At 41.4% G+C, this 18428-nt stretch overlaps 1 protein-coding gene across 6 annotated transcripts in view; it reads left to right on the top strand.

The window, feature by feature from the left end:
- DIP2C (DIP2 acetate--CoA ligase C (putative)) overlaps positions 1–18428 on the top strand; it is a 627226-nt gene that overhangs the window by 470593 nt on the left and 138205 nt on the right. For all 6 annotated transcript variants that reach the window (XM_089668744.1, XM_089668740.1, XM_089668739.1 and 3 more), the window contains one exon: positions 13368–13507. In XM_089668744.1, coding sequence (XP_089524870.1) covers positions 13368–13507 — 140 coding nt within the window. The remainder of the gene's footprint in view (positions 1–13367; positions 13508–18428) is intronic.

Raw genomic sequence — 18428 nt, 5'->3', positions numbered from 1 at the left:
ATACCTTGAATATGCCAGTCAGTACTGTGCAATCACTTATTAAGAAGTGGAAAATTCAGGGATCTTTTGATTTCAAGCCAAGGTCAGGTAGACCAAGAAAGATGGCAGCCACAACTGCCAGAATAATTGTTAGGGTTACAAAGAAAACCCACAGGTAATCTCAGGAGAAATACAGCCTGGTCAGGAAAAAGATGATGTGGTTGTTTTTAAGGAACACAGTACCGTGATATTGAAAAAAAATTAGCTTCATAGTCGAGTTGCCAAAAAGAAGCCTTTACTGTAGCAATGCCACAAGAAAGCCTGGTGATGCTTGTCAAGGTGTTGTTGGGCATATTGCAACCAGGCTTTTTTGTTGGATTGACGCAGTAAAGGCTTCTTTCTGGCAACTCGATCATGCAGCCCATTTTGTTCAAGTATCATCGTATTGTGCTGCTTGAAGCAACCACACTGTCATTTTCCAGGGGCAGCCTGTATTTCTCCTGAGGTCACCTGTGGGTTTTTCTTTGTATCCTAAACAATTCTTATGGCAGTTGTGGCGGCAATCTTTTTTGGTCCACATTGATATCAAGAGATCCCCAAATTTTCCACTTCTTTATAGGTGATTGAACAGTTCTGACTGGTATATTCAAGGCCCTGGATATCAATTTATATCCTTTGTTGTTTTCTGCTCCCCATTGGCTCCATGTGCATCCATGTGAGAGCTAACAAACCCATTGACTATTTATACACAGACACTAACTGCAATTTAAAAAGCCACAGATGTGGGAAATTAACCTTTTAATTGCCATTTTCCCTGTGTGTGTGTGTCACCTTGTTTGTCTGTACCAAACAGTCCAGGGTATGTAGACTTTTGATCACGGCCATTTTTGATGATTTCTGTTATCATTATGATTTAAAAAGGAGCCAAACAACTATGTGATAATTGGTTTCATATGATCGTCAGCCTTAAATGAAAGACAGTTGTCTTTTTTTTTTTTGGCATGATCAGTCAGATATTTTCAATATCAATTTTAAGAATCAATTTTCAATATCAAATTTCACAATTTCTGCCAGGGTATGCAAACTTTTGAGCACAACTGTATGCAGGGCTTAAAATGTCAAGTCCTGAGCTACTAGCCAGGCCTTAAGAGCTACTTGCCACCAGTTGCCCCACCCAACCCCTACCCTGCCCCGCCTTTCCCTAATTCCGCCCCTAAACAGGCCCTCATAAATTAACTCAATAAATTACACTGTTAAATGTTTTATGCAGAATCAATTTACAAAGATAAATATATACCCTCCTTCACACCTCCTCCCCCTCAGTCATGTCCTTTAACCCCCTTTTCACCCCCCAATGGGGGGGGGGTGATAGAAAAAGAGAGGGGGTAGAGAGAGAGAAGGGGTGAGAAATAGAAGGGGGCTATAGAAAAAGTGAGGGGGGGGGAGAAAGGGGGGTTATCGGTATGTCTTCTACTTACAATTATGACCCTGACCCCCCCATAATATGACGTTCTAATGAGCAACCCCTTTCTTAGAACACATGGTCTCCATTATGGTACAGTGCACCCCCCCTCTTCCCCAGAACACACACAGGGCCCCCCTACTACATAAAGTAAATACAACCCCCTCACCACACAGACACACACGCAGATAAGCACACATGCACACACAGACACACCTGCTCCTTCAAAATTTCTCATCACTACAGTCGAAAATGAATGTCAAATTTGACCCACTAATGATTAGAAAAAAGAATGAATGAAGTGAGAAAATCATAGCTGGCTGCAGACCAAAATAGAATGGTTATGTTTTATTATTATGAATTTACAAAAAATATATATATATATATTTTTTTTTTTTTTTAACAGATTGAAGTATGTGCAACCATTTTTGCTCATATAGTAATTTGGTGCTGCACTAATAATTAATCCTTTGAAGTAAAAATAAGCAGAAAATATTTTCTGCCTATTTTTACTTCAAAGGATTAATTATTAGTGCAGCACCAAATTACTATATTTCAATACTGTCTATTGTGGTGGAGTGTTAGCGGCTATATTTAGAGATTGACATTCTGAGCGCGGGAGGATTATATAAATACATTTTTGCTAATAGCTACCTTGCTCCTGGGATTTGTCCATCCCTGTCATAGGTGAATGCTTTGAGGAATCACTAATTTTAAAGTACACATTTAGGCTCCATTCACATTTGTGCAACTTTGGGCACTAAAGTTGCATGACAAGTCGTACCCATGTTTTTTTTAAAATAACAACCGTTCAGATGTATACAACGTTGCAGCAACTTCAAAGTAGTTCATACACTACATTGGTACGACTTTCAGTGACTTGAGTGCCATAGACTGTAATGAAAACCATCAAAAGGCATATGAAGGTTGCACCTGAATGTTGTACTTGCAACATTTGTCCATTATCATTAATGAAAGCCAAAGTGGTATCCAAGTTGCACCCATCCAAAGTTGTGTCAAAGTTGCATTAACCACTTACCCTGCAGAGGAATTACCCCCCTTCCTGACCAGGCCATTTTTTGTGATACGGCGCTGCATTACTTTAACTGACAATTGCGTGGTCATGCAATGCTGCACCCAAATGAAATTTACGTCCTTTTTTTTGCCACAAATAGGGCTTTCTTTCGGTGGTATTTTATTGCCTCTGCGTTTTTAATTTTTTGTGCTATAAACAAAAGAAAACTGACAATTGTGAGAAAAAAAACAATATTTTTGACATTTTTGCTATTAAACATGTCCAGTAAAAAAAAAATTTTAAATAAATTTTGTCATAAATTTAGGCCAAAATGTATTCTGCTACATGTCTTTGCTAAAAAAAAATCCCAATACATGTAAATTAAGTGGTTTATTTAGTTATAGCATTTACAAATGGCGGTATATATACTGGAATTTTTTTTTTTTACTAGTAATCAGCAACTTATATCGGGACTGCGGCGGGCATTCTGACACTGGGGGGAACTTGGTGTCACTGACATCTCCAGTGACACCAATACAGTGAGCGGTGCTAATAAAAAGCACTGACACTGTACTAATGGCACTGGACAGGAAGGGGTTAATGGGGGCGATCAAAGGGTCAACTGTGTGCTGTTTAACTGTGTGCTGAGTGTATGCTTTACACTGTAAGCACACTGCTTTGTATGGCTCTGCTAGATATCCAACTTGTCAAACCTTAAATTTGTGCGTGCTCGTGTACCCTATATTTTCTATAGGTCGACACATTTAAAGCTCCTTATAGGTCATGAGTTTAGCGTTACAGAGGAGGTATGGTGCTAGAATTATTGCTCTCATTGTGGCGTGCGCAGTGATATGTGACATGTGTATCGCAATCTACGTTTTCATGCGTAGGTGCCCCAGCCTGTGCTCTTATGTTTGTACATGCGTATATGTGGGGGGCCTCAATTTTTTTTGTGGGGGGGGGGGGTGGTATGTGCTTGGGTGTAACTTTCATTTTTTACAATAAACACTTTTTGTTTACCTTTTTTAAAAAATGTTTTTGACTTTTTTGGTGACAGATTCTCTTCATTAAAGTTTCCAGGGTCTAAAAGACCCTACATGTCTCCCCTGTGCTCCACTGAATGTAATGCGGTGCATTACATTCTTTCCTGGATTCCATGGATGGGAACCTTTCAATGGGAACTGGAAGTGACATCATAACGTCACTTCCGGGTCAGGACATCTTTTATGTCCTTTTCCATCTTTATAAAGTTCCATTACCTTGTTATGCAGGACTTTTGACAGTTCTTTTCTGATCCCCATGGCTCAGTATCTTGCCTAGTCAGTGCTTCCATGTAAGAGCTAACAACCTCATTGACTATTTATACACTGACACTAATTGCAATTTAGAAAGCCACAGATGTGGGACATTAACCTCTAATTAGCATTTTAACCCGTGTGTGTCACCTTGTGTGTCTGTACCAAAGCCAAACATTCCAGGGTATGTAAACTTTTGATCATGGCCATTTGGGTGATTTCTGTTATTATTTTGATTTAAAAAGGAGCCAAACAACTATTTGCAAAGTAGTAAGCAAGATGTCACTTGTGACATCATTGCTTACTATGTGTGAAATCTGTGAATGACCACAGAGGTCACATGGTACAAGGCTATTGACAACAGCCTTGTACCATGTGACAAGCTGTGACCAGTCACAGCTCACACAGTAGTTCTCAATGGCTGCAAGAATACAGACAGAGAGAGAGAGAAATGATTGCTTTTACATCCTATATGGGTGTAAATGCAATCAGTGTAAAAAAAAAAAAAATCTTCATGGTGACACTGTACTGCTAGGGTGACAGTATGTTAAAAAAAACATAAATAATAATATAAAAATGTTTAAAAATTATAATTTTTGGTTATAAACGAATTTTTTTTTTTTACTAAAAAGATAATGGAATAAATTTTGGCCAAGATTTATAATGAAATATTATTTATTTGCAAAATGTTATAAGAAAAACACTTTTTTAAAAAAATTTTGGACTTTTTCATTTACATAGCAAAAAAACTACCAAAATAAAGCTTTATCTGTTTAAAAAAAATAGTAAACAATTCATATGGGTACAGTGTTGCATGACCGCGCAATTATCATTCAAAGTGTGATAGCGCTGAAAGCTGAAAATTGCCCTAGATAGGAAGTGGTTAATTGGATATTTTCTACCAATTATAAGAGAGACCCGGTTTGAGGACATTTTATTGGTGATTGTAGCATAGATATGTACAGTTTTACTAATACACATCCAAGCTGCAAAACTGTGTTCAGGCATTAGGATTTGTTTTACCTTCGTGATGAAGTGGTTACATTTATTTCTTTAAACTTTTTTTTTTTTTCGTCTAAAGGAGAGGCTTTCTCAGCAAAGTAACTCTTCTACCTGCATATATAGCCCAAGGGCAGTTGGATCCTAACAAGTACAGTGCCTTGAAAAAGTATTCATACCCCTTGAAATTTTCCACAGTTTGTCATGTTGCATCCAAAAATGTAAATGTATTTTATTAGGATTTTATGTGATAGACTAACACAAAGTGGCACATAATTGTGAAATGGAAGGAAAATGATAAATGGTTTTCAAAATTCTTTACAAATAAATATATGAAAAGTGTGACATGCATTTGTATTCAGCCCCCTTTACTCTGATACCTGAGTCAACACTTTGTAAATCCACCTTTCTGTGCAATTACAGCTGCAAGTCTTTTTGGAGATGTCTCTACCAGCTTTGTACATCTAGAGAGTGACATTTTTGCCCATTCTTCTTTGCAAAATAGCTCAAGCTCTGTCAGATTGGATGGAGAGTGTCTGTGAACAGCAGTTTTCAAGACTTGCCACAGATTCTCAATTGGATTTAGGTCTGGACTATGGCTGGGCCATTCTAACACATGAATATGCTTTGATCTAAGCCATTCCATTGTAGCTCTGACTGTATGTTTCAGGTCGTAGTCCTGCTGGAAGGTGAACCTCCGCCCCAGTCTCAAGTCTTTTGCAGACTCTAACAGGTTTTTTTCTAAGATTGCCCTATATTTGGCTCCATCCATCTTCCCATCAACTCTGACCAGCTTCCCTGTCCCTGCTGCAGAAAAGCATCCCCACAACATGATGCTACCACCATCATGTTTCACGGTAGGGATGGTGTGTTCAGGGTGATGCACAGTGTTAGTTTTTTGCCACACATAGCGTTTTGCTTTTCAGCCAAAAAGTTAAATTTTTGTCTCATCTGACCAGAGCACCTTCTCCCACATGTTTGCTGTGTCCCCCACATGGCTTCTGGCAAATGGGACTTCTTATGGCTTTCTTTCAACAATGGCTTTCTTCTTGCCACTCTTTCCTAAATCCAGATTTGTGGAGTGCACGACTAAGTTTTCCTGTGAACAGATTCTCCCACCTGAGCTGTGGATCTCTGCAGCTCCAGCAAAGTTACCATGGGCTCCTTGGCTGCTTGTCTGATTGCTCGTCTTGCCTGGCCTGTCATTTTAGGTGGACGGCCATGTCTTGGTAGGTTTGCAGTTGTGCCATACTCTTTCTATTTTCGGATTGTGGATTGAACAGTGCTCTGGAAAATGTTCAAAGCTTGATATATTTTTGTATAACCTAACCCTGCTTTAAACTTCCCCACAACTTTATCCCTTTATCTCTGGTGTGTTCCTTGGTTTTCATGATGCTGTTTGTTCACTAATGTTCTCTAACAAACCTCTGAGGGATTCAAAGAACAGCTGTATTTATACTGAGATTAAATTACACACAGTTGGATTCTATTTATTAATTAGGTGAATTCTGAAGGCAGTTGGTTCCACTAGATTTTAGTTTAAGTATCAGAGTAAAGGGGGCTGAATACAAATGCACGTCACACTTTTCATATATTTATTTGTAAAGAATTTTGAAAAACATTCATCATTTTCCTTCCACTACCTAATTATGTGCCACTTTGTGTTGGTCTATCACATAAAATCCCAATAAAATACATTTACATTTTTGGTTGCAACATGACAAAATGTGGAAAATTTCAAGGGGTATAAAATACTTTTTCAAGGCGCTTTAAATTCTACTCAAAATGGCTTCAGCTAGCAAATGCTAGGGGTGTTTTTCAAAGTGATTTCAGTTTGTGTTGCTCAGATACAGTTAAGTTTTGCTTTATAGGGTGCTCTGGGGCACATGATTGCCCTGCATTGTACACAAGGACTGTGAGGGATTGCTCATATCCTGGAGTGGGGGAGAGTTCCAGAGCCTGCTGTAGTGGGGAGTAAGGTAAGTATAGCATCTTATTCCTCATCCCCTAGATTTAACCAGCATTTAACTCTTGCAGTGCATGGGGTGGGGGAACTTTAACCACTTCCCATCCGGCCCATGTAAATAGTCAGACAGGAGCAGTGCCAAAGTGGGTTGCCATTTATAAATGGCCCCCGCATTCACTGCCTGTGCGTTCTCCCTGGGAGTGCGCGGCACCGCGATCTGGTGCCCGCTGTGTCCTCTGGACACAGTGGAACACCGATCGCTGTACGGGACCTCTGTGTGAGGTCCCGATTCATGTGATCCCTGACTGGCCAATCAGTGATCACATGAACAGTAGTAAACAAGGTCACATGGTACAAGGCTATTCACAACAGCCTTTGACCATGTGACAAGCTGTGACTAATCACAGCTCTCACAGTATTTATCAATGGCTGCAAGAATGCAGCCAGAGAGAAGGAGAAATGATTGCTTTTACAGCCTTTATGCGTGTAAAAGCAATCCGTGTAAAAAAGGAAAAAAAAAAATCTTCTTCACCCCCCACAAGTAGTACAGTGTCACTATGGTGACACTGTGGTGACACTGTACTGCTAGGGTGACGGTATGTTAAAAAAAAAACAAATCATAATATAAAAAAATTAAAAATGTAAAAAAAAGGTTTGAAAAATTATAATTCAACTGAAAGGGCTGCCGTGCCATATCGCGCAAAACCACACTAGTGTGAACGAAAGCTTAGATGTAATTTCCCTTTGGGAGTATCTCACCAAAAATGACATTTTTGTTGCAGGGGATGCCTAAAATCTGACTTGGTATCTAAGTGCAGATTTTTGGAAAAATCAGTGCGCCAACCATACAAGCAGGAAATTACATTTCCAGGGGGTGTTTTGGTCACCATCTGTGTACAGAATGCCTCCAGATAGTCATATTGCATTGTATTTTACATAAAATTACAATGCTACAGATCAAAAAGGAAAGGTAATATTTAATAATCAATTACAATGTGACTTGTTTAGCAATTGTACACAAAATGTTTTTTTCTATTTGTTAATTGTTTCCCTACGAAAATGGAGTTAATGTTTAACACTTTGAGTCACTGACTTGGCTGAAAGATGCAGCAGTCAAGGCAATGCCAGTAATCCTGGTGCACATTCTGGTTTCTGGTCAGTGGCATAAAGCGTAGTAAAACCATTCAATCAGTGCAGAAACCAGACAAATGGCATTTTTCAGAGAGGTCAACAATGACAGCCTACATGTTCTATCATCATAGGTTTCTTTTAAAAATCACTGCCTGTGAATGAAATTTCCCACAAAGCCTTTCTCTCAAGCAGGGGAGGAAAATGGAAAACAGTCATTCCATTGAATCTCTCCAGGAATATTACTAAATTTAACAAAGGTGTAATTAATCATCATTTATTAACATAAATGTTGATTGTAAAAATAACTATTCCTTTCTTCTGTGTGGAATTTTGTTGCACCTTCAGAGCTTATTTAGACCAAGTTTTATTTAGCAGTACATGCCATCTAAAAATATTCTTTTATATGTACAATTTTATCTATGAACAGGTATTCTTTGCTTCAAAACCAGTGAAACCTTTTGTTGTGACACCTCAGGTTATACATTGTTTTTCTATCATTAGTGCTGAAACATTGTATATCCAAGTGACTTTTGCGTCTCTGCAAATTACATCAACAATATAGAAAAGCTCTGAATGTGCTGTATACAGATTGGCATGCTAGTTGGAGATGATTGATATTCTCGTATATAATGGAGCACTAGGCTTGTTCATTGTTAGTGCAACACAAGAAACTATATTGTCTACTTGTGAAAATCTATTCTGTCAGTGTGGTAGTACATTATGAATTTATTGTGTCAAGGTGTGATGATTGTTTACAGAAACAGTATTCTTTGGAAAAAATCCTTATTGTGGGTTCCTAATGAAATATTATCATCATAAACCCCAAATAGCATGCTTATAGTAGATATTTATTTAAGAGTAGTGAAGGATTACAACCCATGTCAGGTTGCTTTTTCTGAAACGTTTGTAGGTGAGGGTAGTGTTCTTGTATTTAGGTTAGAAGGCTCATTAAGAGCCTGTGTTGTCTATGGGCTTGTGTCTATGGCATCAGTTTCACATCGTTTTTGAGATCATTAAGTTGACATCCTTCTGACCAGCATTTAATTATCTGGGCTCCATTCACAATACCAATTTCATAAGCTCAAAAATGCTGGATAAAAAACCTGCTGACAATAGCGTTTCTGTGCCGGCTTGTAGAAGTGTTTAGGAGCCAGGGACGGACTGACCATTCAGGCACTCGGGCACTGCCTGAGGGCCCCATGAGAGGCTCAGTCCATCCTCTGGATATGCCACTGCTGAAAGCAGGAAAAAAAGAAGTGTTGCAACGGGGCAGCTTCGGACATCTCTCCTCGGAGTTTCCTCAGAGGGTCAGGTCCCACATCCCTGCCACAGGACGGGTGGCCAGAGAAGAGAGCGGAGTCATCTTTGTGCTGACCTGCCCTGTATCCTGCAGCAGGTCATTGTGTAATCCCCCGACCCCGGTGACACTGACAGCACTGCAGCTTAACCGCCTCCCATCCGCCATATAAGGAAATGACAGGCGGGCGGCAGTTCTCTTGTTCTGGGAGGACATCATATGACGTCCTCCCATTCCAACGATTGGTGGTGCACTGTGTGCCTCGGACACAGCGGATCACTGATCAGCAAAAAGAGCCGAAGACGTCGGCTCGGTCATGTGATCAGCTGTGTTCAATCACAGCTGATCGCATGTAAATAAGGAAATGCCGGTTATCAGCATTCGTCTCCTCATCAGCTGTCATGCTGACAGCTCGTGAGGAGAGGAGAGCCGGTAATCGGCATTCCTCAGAGGGGACATCTACACTGATCATCAGGGCACTGAACAGTGTCCTGATGATCAGTGTAGCCCCATCAGTGCCACCTGTCAGTGTCTGTCAATGCCACCTGTCAGTGCCAATCAATGCCACATATCAGTGCCTACCAGTGCACATAAATGCCACATATCAGTGCCCATCTGAGCTGCCTATCAGTGCTAGTCAGTGCTGGCTATGAGTGCTGCCAATCAGTGCTGCCTATCAGTGCCCGTCATTACCACCTAACAGTGCCAGTCAGTGCTGCCTATCAGTGCCGCCTATCAGTGCCATATATGAGTACTGCCTTTCAGTGCCCATCAGTGATGTCTGTCAATGCCCATCAGTGCCACCTACCAGTGCATCCTCATCAGCGCCCATCAGTGCCGCCTTATCAGTGCCCATCACTGCAGCCTCATTAACGCACATCAGTGAAGGAGAAAAATTACTCATTTACAAAATTTTATAACAGAAACTAAGAAAAAAACTTTTTTTTCAAAATTTTTAGTGGATTCTTGGTTAGTTTAGCAAAAAATAAAAACCCTGAGGGGATTAAATACCACCAAAAAAAGCTCTATCTGTCTCAAAAAAATGATAAAAATTTCATATGGGGACAGTGTTGCATTACCATGCAATTGTCATTCAAAGTGTGACAGCACTGAAAGCTGAAAATTGCCCTGGGCAGGGAGGGGGTATAAGTGCCCGGTAGGCAAGGGGTTAATAGTAGTCTTCTATTCTATATTCCCTATATAAAACAGTGATATCTGTACACTGAGTGGCACCCAGTGTACAGATATCAGTGTTATATATAAGGAATAGCACTCAGTGTATAGATATCAGTGATATATACAGTGGCTTGAAAGTCTTCCTCACGACTGAAATGTCCCCCATGTTGTCATGTTACAATGTATCCCCCCCCCCCAAATGTCCCCCATGTTGTCATGTTACAATGTAATCCCCCCCGAAATGTCTCCCATGCATGTTGTCATGTGACAATGTACTTATTGGGATTGGATGTGATAGACCAACACAAAGTGGCACATAATTGTGAAGTGGAAGGAAAATGAGAAATGGTTCCAACATCTGTGACCAATACATCTGTGAAAAGTGTGGCGGCATTTGTATTCGGCCCCCTGGAGTCAGTATTTTGTAGGACCCCCTTTGGCTGCAATTCCATCTGCAAGTCTTTTTGGGGATGTCTCTCCCAGCTTTGCACATCTACAGAGGGACATTTCTGCCCGTTCTTCTTTGCAAAATCACTCAAGCTCTGTTATTGGATGGAGAGCGTCTGTGAACAGCAATTTTCAGGTCTGGCCACAGATTCTACATTGGATTTTGCTCTGGACTGTGACTGGGCCATTCTAACACATGAATATGCTTTGTTTAGAAAGTTTGGAGACCCCAAATTTAGATCAAAGGGCCAGCTTACTGTCCTTCAGGTGTTTTGGGGCCGGACTGTGATCTTTGGGATCAGAAATTGTCCTGGCATCAGTGGGAGTAAACCATGCATGTTTATTATTACGGGGAGGAATAGCATCCCACCTTTGGTGTCAATGGGGGAATAGCGCCCCATTGTTGGTATCAGTGGGAGGAATAATGCCTTATCATTCATGTCAGTGAAAGGAATAATGTCTTATCATTGGTGTGAGTGGGAAGAATAGTGCCACATCATTGGTGTCAGTGGGAGGAATAGTGCCACATCATTGGTGTCAGTGGGAGGAATAGTGCCATATCATTGGTGTCAGTGGAAGGAATAGTAGAAATGCATTAAAACATTAATTTTGAAATGTACCATTGTTGCGCTCTCTTTAATGTAAGTTTTTTTTTCTTCTTTATTTTGTGTAATAAACATTTATTTTGAACATACTGTAGAGAAATTCTGTGACAAATGCATGTATTGCGGGAAGTGTAATATGTAGGTGGGGCTTTGTGTGGGTGCGGCTTGAGTGGGCAGGGACACGGGGCCCCATGATCTCCTATTGCCCGGGGGCTCCATGAGTTGTCAGTCCGCCCCTGTTAGGAGCATTAGCGTTTTTACAGTACAAAAACAGCTGTTAGGAGCATTTAGGATCGGTCAGCATTTTATTCTGCCTTGGAGCAGAAAAAAATGCTCATAATAGCTTCTAGGAGCAAAAAAACCCGCTAGTGTGCATGGAGCCTAAAACAGGTTTTGCATTCCCTCAAAGTATTATTATAGGATTGCAAAACCTTTTTGAAGCCAACAAAAGTGCAGCAACACAAGCCATAAAGCTGTTCCAGTGTGTAGAACTCAGGTCAAATATTAGAACACTTGCAGGCTTATCTGCTCAGTGTATGTAACACACAGAATTGAAGGCGAGGTGGGCCTAAAGTAAATTAGAAGATACATTTTCCAAGTAAATCTATTTAATCATTGCACATTAAAACAAATCGAAAGTGTTTCAGGCTTTTTATGAACTCTTTTTATGGCTGATTGATCTTTAGGATAGTTAACTGTTCAGTGGGAAAAAATTCTTATGCTTTTTTGAGGCTGTGAGTGATTGCTCTGTGTACTGGTTACATGTCAAAATGGATCAAAACATTTCCCAGCAGAGTCAAGGTGCACTAAATATTCCTCTAGTCTGGCATTTTGTTTGGATAGCTGAGCTGTGGTCTCATATTTTCCTAGGGGATTCTGAGAATGTGGCTTAGTTTCATGGGATACAAAAAGTAAATTGGGTAAGACCCACCCATGTTATTGCTCAGAGAAGCCTAACCTACCTTGGAGAAGGCCGCCACTTTTATATGCAATAATTTTTTACCAATTTGTTACTGTTTTGATGGGCCTTTCTTCATTTCAAAACTGCTTCTCTCTCTTTACAAGCCTACTTTAAAGTGGAAATTCACCCTAAAGATAACGTTTCCCTTCATGCCCTCCTCCCTACCTCATCTACTCTGGCACTTGGGGGGGGGGGGGGGGGGTGCAACAAGGACCTGGTTTTGACAGGTACCTACTCCCTGCTCCCATTTCTGGTTGGATCCACTGGAAATTCTCCCCCCTCCCCTACCGCAACCTTTTGGAACATGTGCTGATCCCAGAAGCCTGCAGGACCATTCACAAAGCTCAGCAGCTCATACAGTAGGCATCTGGCTCTGAAGACACAAAGAATCATGGCCGGCTACCCACAGTAAACATGCTGGGCACCTGAAGACCAGTGCAGAAACTGTTTGGGTGAGCCCTGAACAGGTGACCTTTTATTAAAAGTCATCAGCTACAGTATTTGTGGAACCTTTTTAAGTAGGTTGGTGCATCTTAAGAGGTCAAATGAATGTAATGCGGAAGTCGTCATACCTGTCAATGAACTCTGTGAATAATCTCAGAAGCATCTCAAACGGATATCAAATGTTAAAAGAATGTACTTGGAAGCATGCTGCCAGAGAAAGGCCTTATAGAGCATTTATGCAACTTCATTGTGCCTCCTTAAGCTTTACCAAAAACTAATGTAATGCTAGGGCCTGCCTGACTGGATACAAATGAAATAGATTGTTTAGATATGTCCTCACATTTTATAGTTATAATAAATCTAAAGACGTGTGCAGAGATTGTATGATCAGATTATAGTGTTTACCGCCAGCTTGTGTCTTCAGTACTAATGTAGCCTACAGGGATATTTGTCTGGTTGTTAAATTCATTATCCTGTAGTTCTGGTGGAGATGCCATCATATTACATGGGTACCTGTAATGCTGCTTTGATAACACAACAGCATACACTACAAAATTTTGTTAACCTTTTTACTTCTTTCTCTATCACAGGCCGACTGATGACAGCAACCAACCTCCGGGCAGGGGGGTGTTATCGATGCAAGGACTCACATATGGAGTTATTCGAGTGGACTCGGAAGAAAAACTCTCAGTGCTCACCGTGCAGGATGTTGGGACAGTGATGCCTGGTGGTGAGGAAATAAAACCATAAACTTTACCTTTTTTTAATTTTGATTCCTTGCTGTCATGTGTTATCATAAATATGTGGATTTCTCATTCAGCAAACCTTGAAACTGTGAGAAAAATCATTTTAATTGAAAGAAGAAACTGAAATCTTTGTCAGTTGTAGAAACAAATCATGGCAGTTTACTTACAGATTAAAGTAGGAAAGCTGTTTTTTAAAAAAAATAACATTAATAATATAAGTAATAAAAAATGATGTGACAAAGCTTAATTTCCTATAAGAAACATTCTTTGCTGTATCCTACCTGGTCACATAACATTATATTTGAAGAACTGTTATCTTTTCTGGGAAGGAAAACCTACTTTTATAGTATCTCAGTGTTTATAATTAGGAACCAAAAAAACACATAATTGCTTAAACCATGTTGAACCATCATGTAGTGAAGGGGTTGCCTAAAACAATCATTTTAAGCGTTTCAGGTACTGAGATACAAAGTGGCATAACAGTAACCATAGCAACCCAGACGGTGGCTATGTGGCCTGGGGTAGAAGGGGGTCCCCATTAAGGAGGCTGTTAAGCAAAGCTAAACTAGATCTGTTGCCCTCGGAATTTGTGCTAATGACTGAAATTAACCATTTACGCCTGATGAGTAAAAATCTCAGAGTTGCTCATTACACATTTTTAAACAGCTAAGGTTTGTATTTCTAAAAAAAAAGGTTTATCAGGCTGTACTTTAAGAAGTTTGTATTAGGGGTATAGAATAATTGTGTGCAAGAGCATCAATAATTTTGTCATAGTATAGAACCGCTTTTCTCAAGCTTTTCAACACAGAGGAACCCGTGAAATAACTTTCCTGTCTCAGGTAACTCTGCTATAAATTCCTATATCTACTACTCATGATACATTAGTGCGATGGTCAGGGGGAAGAATTACCCGCTTACAGATAACTAAATAGATCAATTGTGTCAGTGGGAACTTTTCTGAAAGGCAGAAATTGCTCATAGTTCAAGGAACTTCTATCCACTGCTGGAGGAATCCTGGTTGACAAACCCTATTATAGAATATCATTATGGTCATTAATATTGCTACTACAACCATAATTTTGATCCAAAGCCCTGGTTCCTAGTAGAGTACCGACTGTGTTGACAGCACTTCTGCTACCCCTTCTGGAGTTAAACATACCTAATGTTAAGATTTGTATTTAACAATGGGTATTAATGAAAATGCCAAGCTATCTGGCTTATTCTTTAGCAGCTAGGCTGGTCTTGTCAGGATCCTTCAGACCCAGCTCTCTTGGCTCTCCTGGCTTAATGAGCCTTTAGTGCCCGGTCATACCAGTGCGATTTCAGGTGTGATTTGCGAATTGAAATTGCACCTGAAATCGCATCTAGTGAATGTCAGTCTCTTAACATGTGCGATTTGCTGCAGTACGATTTCTAAAGTAGTTCTTGCCTTACTTTTTTTGCAGTTTTCTTGTGATTTCACATACTTAGACTATAATGGAAATCGCACTGCAAATTGCAAGAAATCATTGAAAATCTTCACAAGTAGCAATAAAGTCTTCAGAAATCACACTGAAATTGCAGACAAATCAAGCTATTTTAAATTGCAGTGGTGTGACCGGTGACTTAGTTACAAGCCCACTCCTTGGCCTTTCAATGGGGGATCTCCTTGCACCTGGACTCTCTCTTGCCTCAGATTCCCTCCCAGTTCTGTGGGTAAGGAATCTCTCCCCCAACATGGAGTGCAGTCTCTCGAGTGGATCACCTCTCCTGATGAGAATACGCCTGTCTACCTGCACCTGCTGTCACAATTTCCAAAATAAAATGCAGCCTTCTGGGGCTCCGCGCACCCTGTCGCGTAATTTATTGACAGAGTTCTGTGAATGGGAGAACTAATGGGACAGCCTATAGTTCTCAATGAACTACCAGGGTACTGATGAGCGCTCAAGGTAGTTCATTGATTCTTCCTGTCATTCAGTAACTGCCTGCCTGTATGAGGTACAGGCAGTTACACTTACAGTCTGCAGAAGCCTGACAGATCAGCAGATCATGAGTGCAATGCTTTACAGGCTCCTAATAAAAAAAAAAATATATATATATATACCGTATTTTTTGCTCCATAAGACGCACCTGACCATAAGACGCACCTAGGTTTTAGAGGTGAAAAACAAGAAAAAAAAAATATTCTGAACCAATGGACTGCAGACACAGTACAGGGGATGACCAGAGACTGCGGACACAGTACAGGAGATGACCAAAGACTGCAGACATAGTACAGGAGATGACCAGAGACTGCGGACACAGTACAGGAGATGACTAGAGACTGCGGACAGAGTACAGGAGATGACCAGAGACTGCGGACACAGTACAGGGGATGATCAGAGACTGCGGACACAGTGCAGGAGATGACCAGAGACTGCGGACACAGTGCAGGAGATGACCAGAGACTGCGGACACAGTACAGGGGATGACCAGAGACTGCGGACACAGTGCAGGAGATGACCAGAGACTGCGGACACAGTGCAGGAGATGACCAGAGACTGCGGACACAGTGCAGGGGATGACCAGAGACTGCGGACACAGTGCAGGGGATGACCAGAGACTGCGGACACAGTACAGGGGATGACCAGAGACTGCGGACAGTGCAGGGAATGACCAGAGACTGCGGACAGTGCAGGGAATGACCAGAGACTGCGGACAGTGCAGGGAATGACCAGAGACTGCAGACAGTGAAGGGAATGACCAGAGACTGCTGACCTTTGGGAGGGAGGGGGAGCGGGTACCTGAATTTGACAGGTACCCGCTCCCACTTCCGCGGGGGTTGTCCTTCCCTCTTCTTCCCGGGCCGGCTTCTGTGACAGCCGGGTGCCCACTGCGCATGTGCGAGAAGTGCTGCGCTTTGTGAATGGCCCGGCCCCTTCTGGGACCTTTCATGTGTCCCAGAAGACACCGGATCATTCACAAAGTGCAGCACATGCGCAGTGGGCACCCGGCTGTCACAGAAGCCAGCGCGGGAAGACTGTGCAGCGCTGGAGCGAAGAACAGGTAAGGCCCTGCAAGAGACAACAGCTGAGCAGCCGGCCCAGTATTCTGACATGGTGGCCGCAAAAATACCGGACCGGCCGCTTTATATTCGCTCCATAAGATGCACTGACATTTTCCCCCCTTTTTTGGGGGGAAAAAAGTGCGCCTTATGGAGCGAAAAATACGGTATATATATATATGTATATATGAACACTGTACTGCCAAAAGTATTAGGACTCCCCTCCAAATCATTGGATTCAGGTGTTCCAATCACCTCCATGGCCACAGGTGTATAAATTCAAGCACCTAGGCATGCAGACTGCTTCTACAAACATTTGTGACAAAATAGGTCACTCTCAGAAGTTCAGTGAATTCAAGCGTGGTACCGTGATAGGTTGCCACCTGTGCAATGAGTCCATCCATGAGATTTCCTTGCTACTAAATATTCCATGGTCAACTGTTAATGGTATTATAACAAAGTGGAAGCAACTGGGAACAACAGCAACTCAGCCACGAAGTGGTAGGCCATGTAAAATGACAGAGCAGAGTCAACGCATGCTGAAGCACACAGTGCGCAGAAGTCGCCAACTGTCTGCAGAGTCAATAGCTAAAGGCCTCCAAACCTTGTGTGGCCTTCAGATTAGTACAACAACAGTGCATAGGGAGCTTCATGGAATGGGTTTCCATGGCCAAGCAGCTGCATCCAAGCCTTACATCAGCGAGTGCAATGCAAAGCGTCGGATGCTGTGGTGTAAAGCACGCTGCCAATGGACTCTAGAGCAGTAGACACGTTCTCTGGAGTGATGAATCAAACTTCTTTGTCTGGCAATCCAATGGATGTGTTTGGCAGTTGTGGAGTGGGGATTATGATGTGGGGTTGTTTTTCAGGGGTGGGGCTTGGTCCTTTAGTTCCAGTGAAGGAAACTCTTAAGAAGTCAGCATACCAAGACATTTTGGACAATTTTATGCTCCCAATTTTGTGGGAACACTTTGGGGATGGCCCCTTCCTGTTCCAACATGACTGCGCACCAGTGCACAAAGCAAGGTCCATAAAGACATGGATGAATGAGTTTGGGGTGGAGGAACTTGATTGGTCTGCACAGAGTCCTGACCTGAACCCGATAGAATACCTTTGAGATGAATTAGAGCAGAGACTGCGAGCCAGACCTTCTCATCCGACATCAGTGCCTGACCTCACAAATGCGCTTCTGGAAGAATGGTCAAACATTCTCATAGACGCACTCCTAAACCTTGTGGACAGCCTTCCCATAAGAGTTGGAGCTGTCATAGCTGCAAAGGGTGGGCCAACTCAATATTGAACCCTACGGACTAACACTGGGATGCCATTAAAGTTCATGTGCGTGTAAAGGCAGGTGTCCCAATACTTTTGGCAATATAGTGTGTATGTATATACAGTTGTGTTCAAAATAATAGCAGTGTGTTGAAAAAAGTGAATAAAGCTCAAAATCCTTCTAATAGCTTTCATTTCCATACACACAAATGCATTGGGAACACTACACATTCTATTCCAAATCAAAACATGAAAGAAAATATATAAAATTTGTGTTGTTCCTCTAAAAAAAAATTGAAGAAAAGTGAATATTAGACTGTTCAAAAAAATAGCAGTGTTTGTATTCTTCTTTACAAACTCAAACATTCACTATATAAACTGAAAAATGTTTGAAGATTTTGCTTTCCTTTGAATCACTTAATTAATATTTAGTTGTATAAGCACCGTTTCTGAGAACTGCTGTACATCTGTGTTGCATGGAGTCAACCAACTTCTGGCACCTGTGAACAGGTATTCCAGCCCAGGATGATTGGACTACAAGATGGTGTGTTTGGGGTTGTTGTCTTGTTGGAACACCCATTTCAAGGACATTTCCTCTTCAGCATAAGGCA

The sequence above is a fragment of the Staurois parvus genome, unplaced genomic scaffold, assembly GCF_062004578.1.
Source record: "Staurois parvus isolate SC_StPar_1 unplaced genomic scaffold, SC_StPar_1.0 ptg000061l, whole genome shotgun sequence".
In the NCBI taxonomy this organism is placed as follows: domain Eukaryota; kingdom Metazoa; phylum Chordata; class Amphibia; order Anura; family Ranidae; genus Staurois; species Staurois parvus.
Note: the sequence above shows the minus strand (reverse complement) of the source record. Positions and strands in the feature narration are given on the sequence as shown.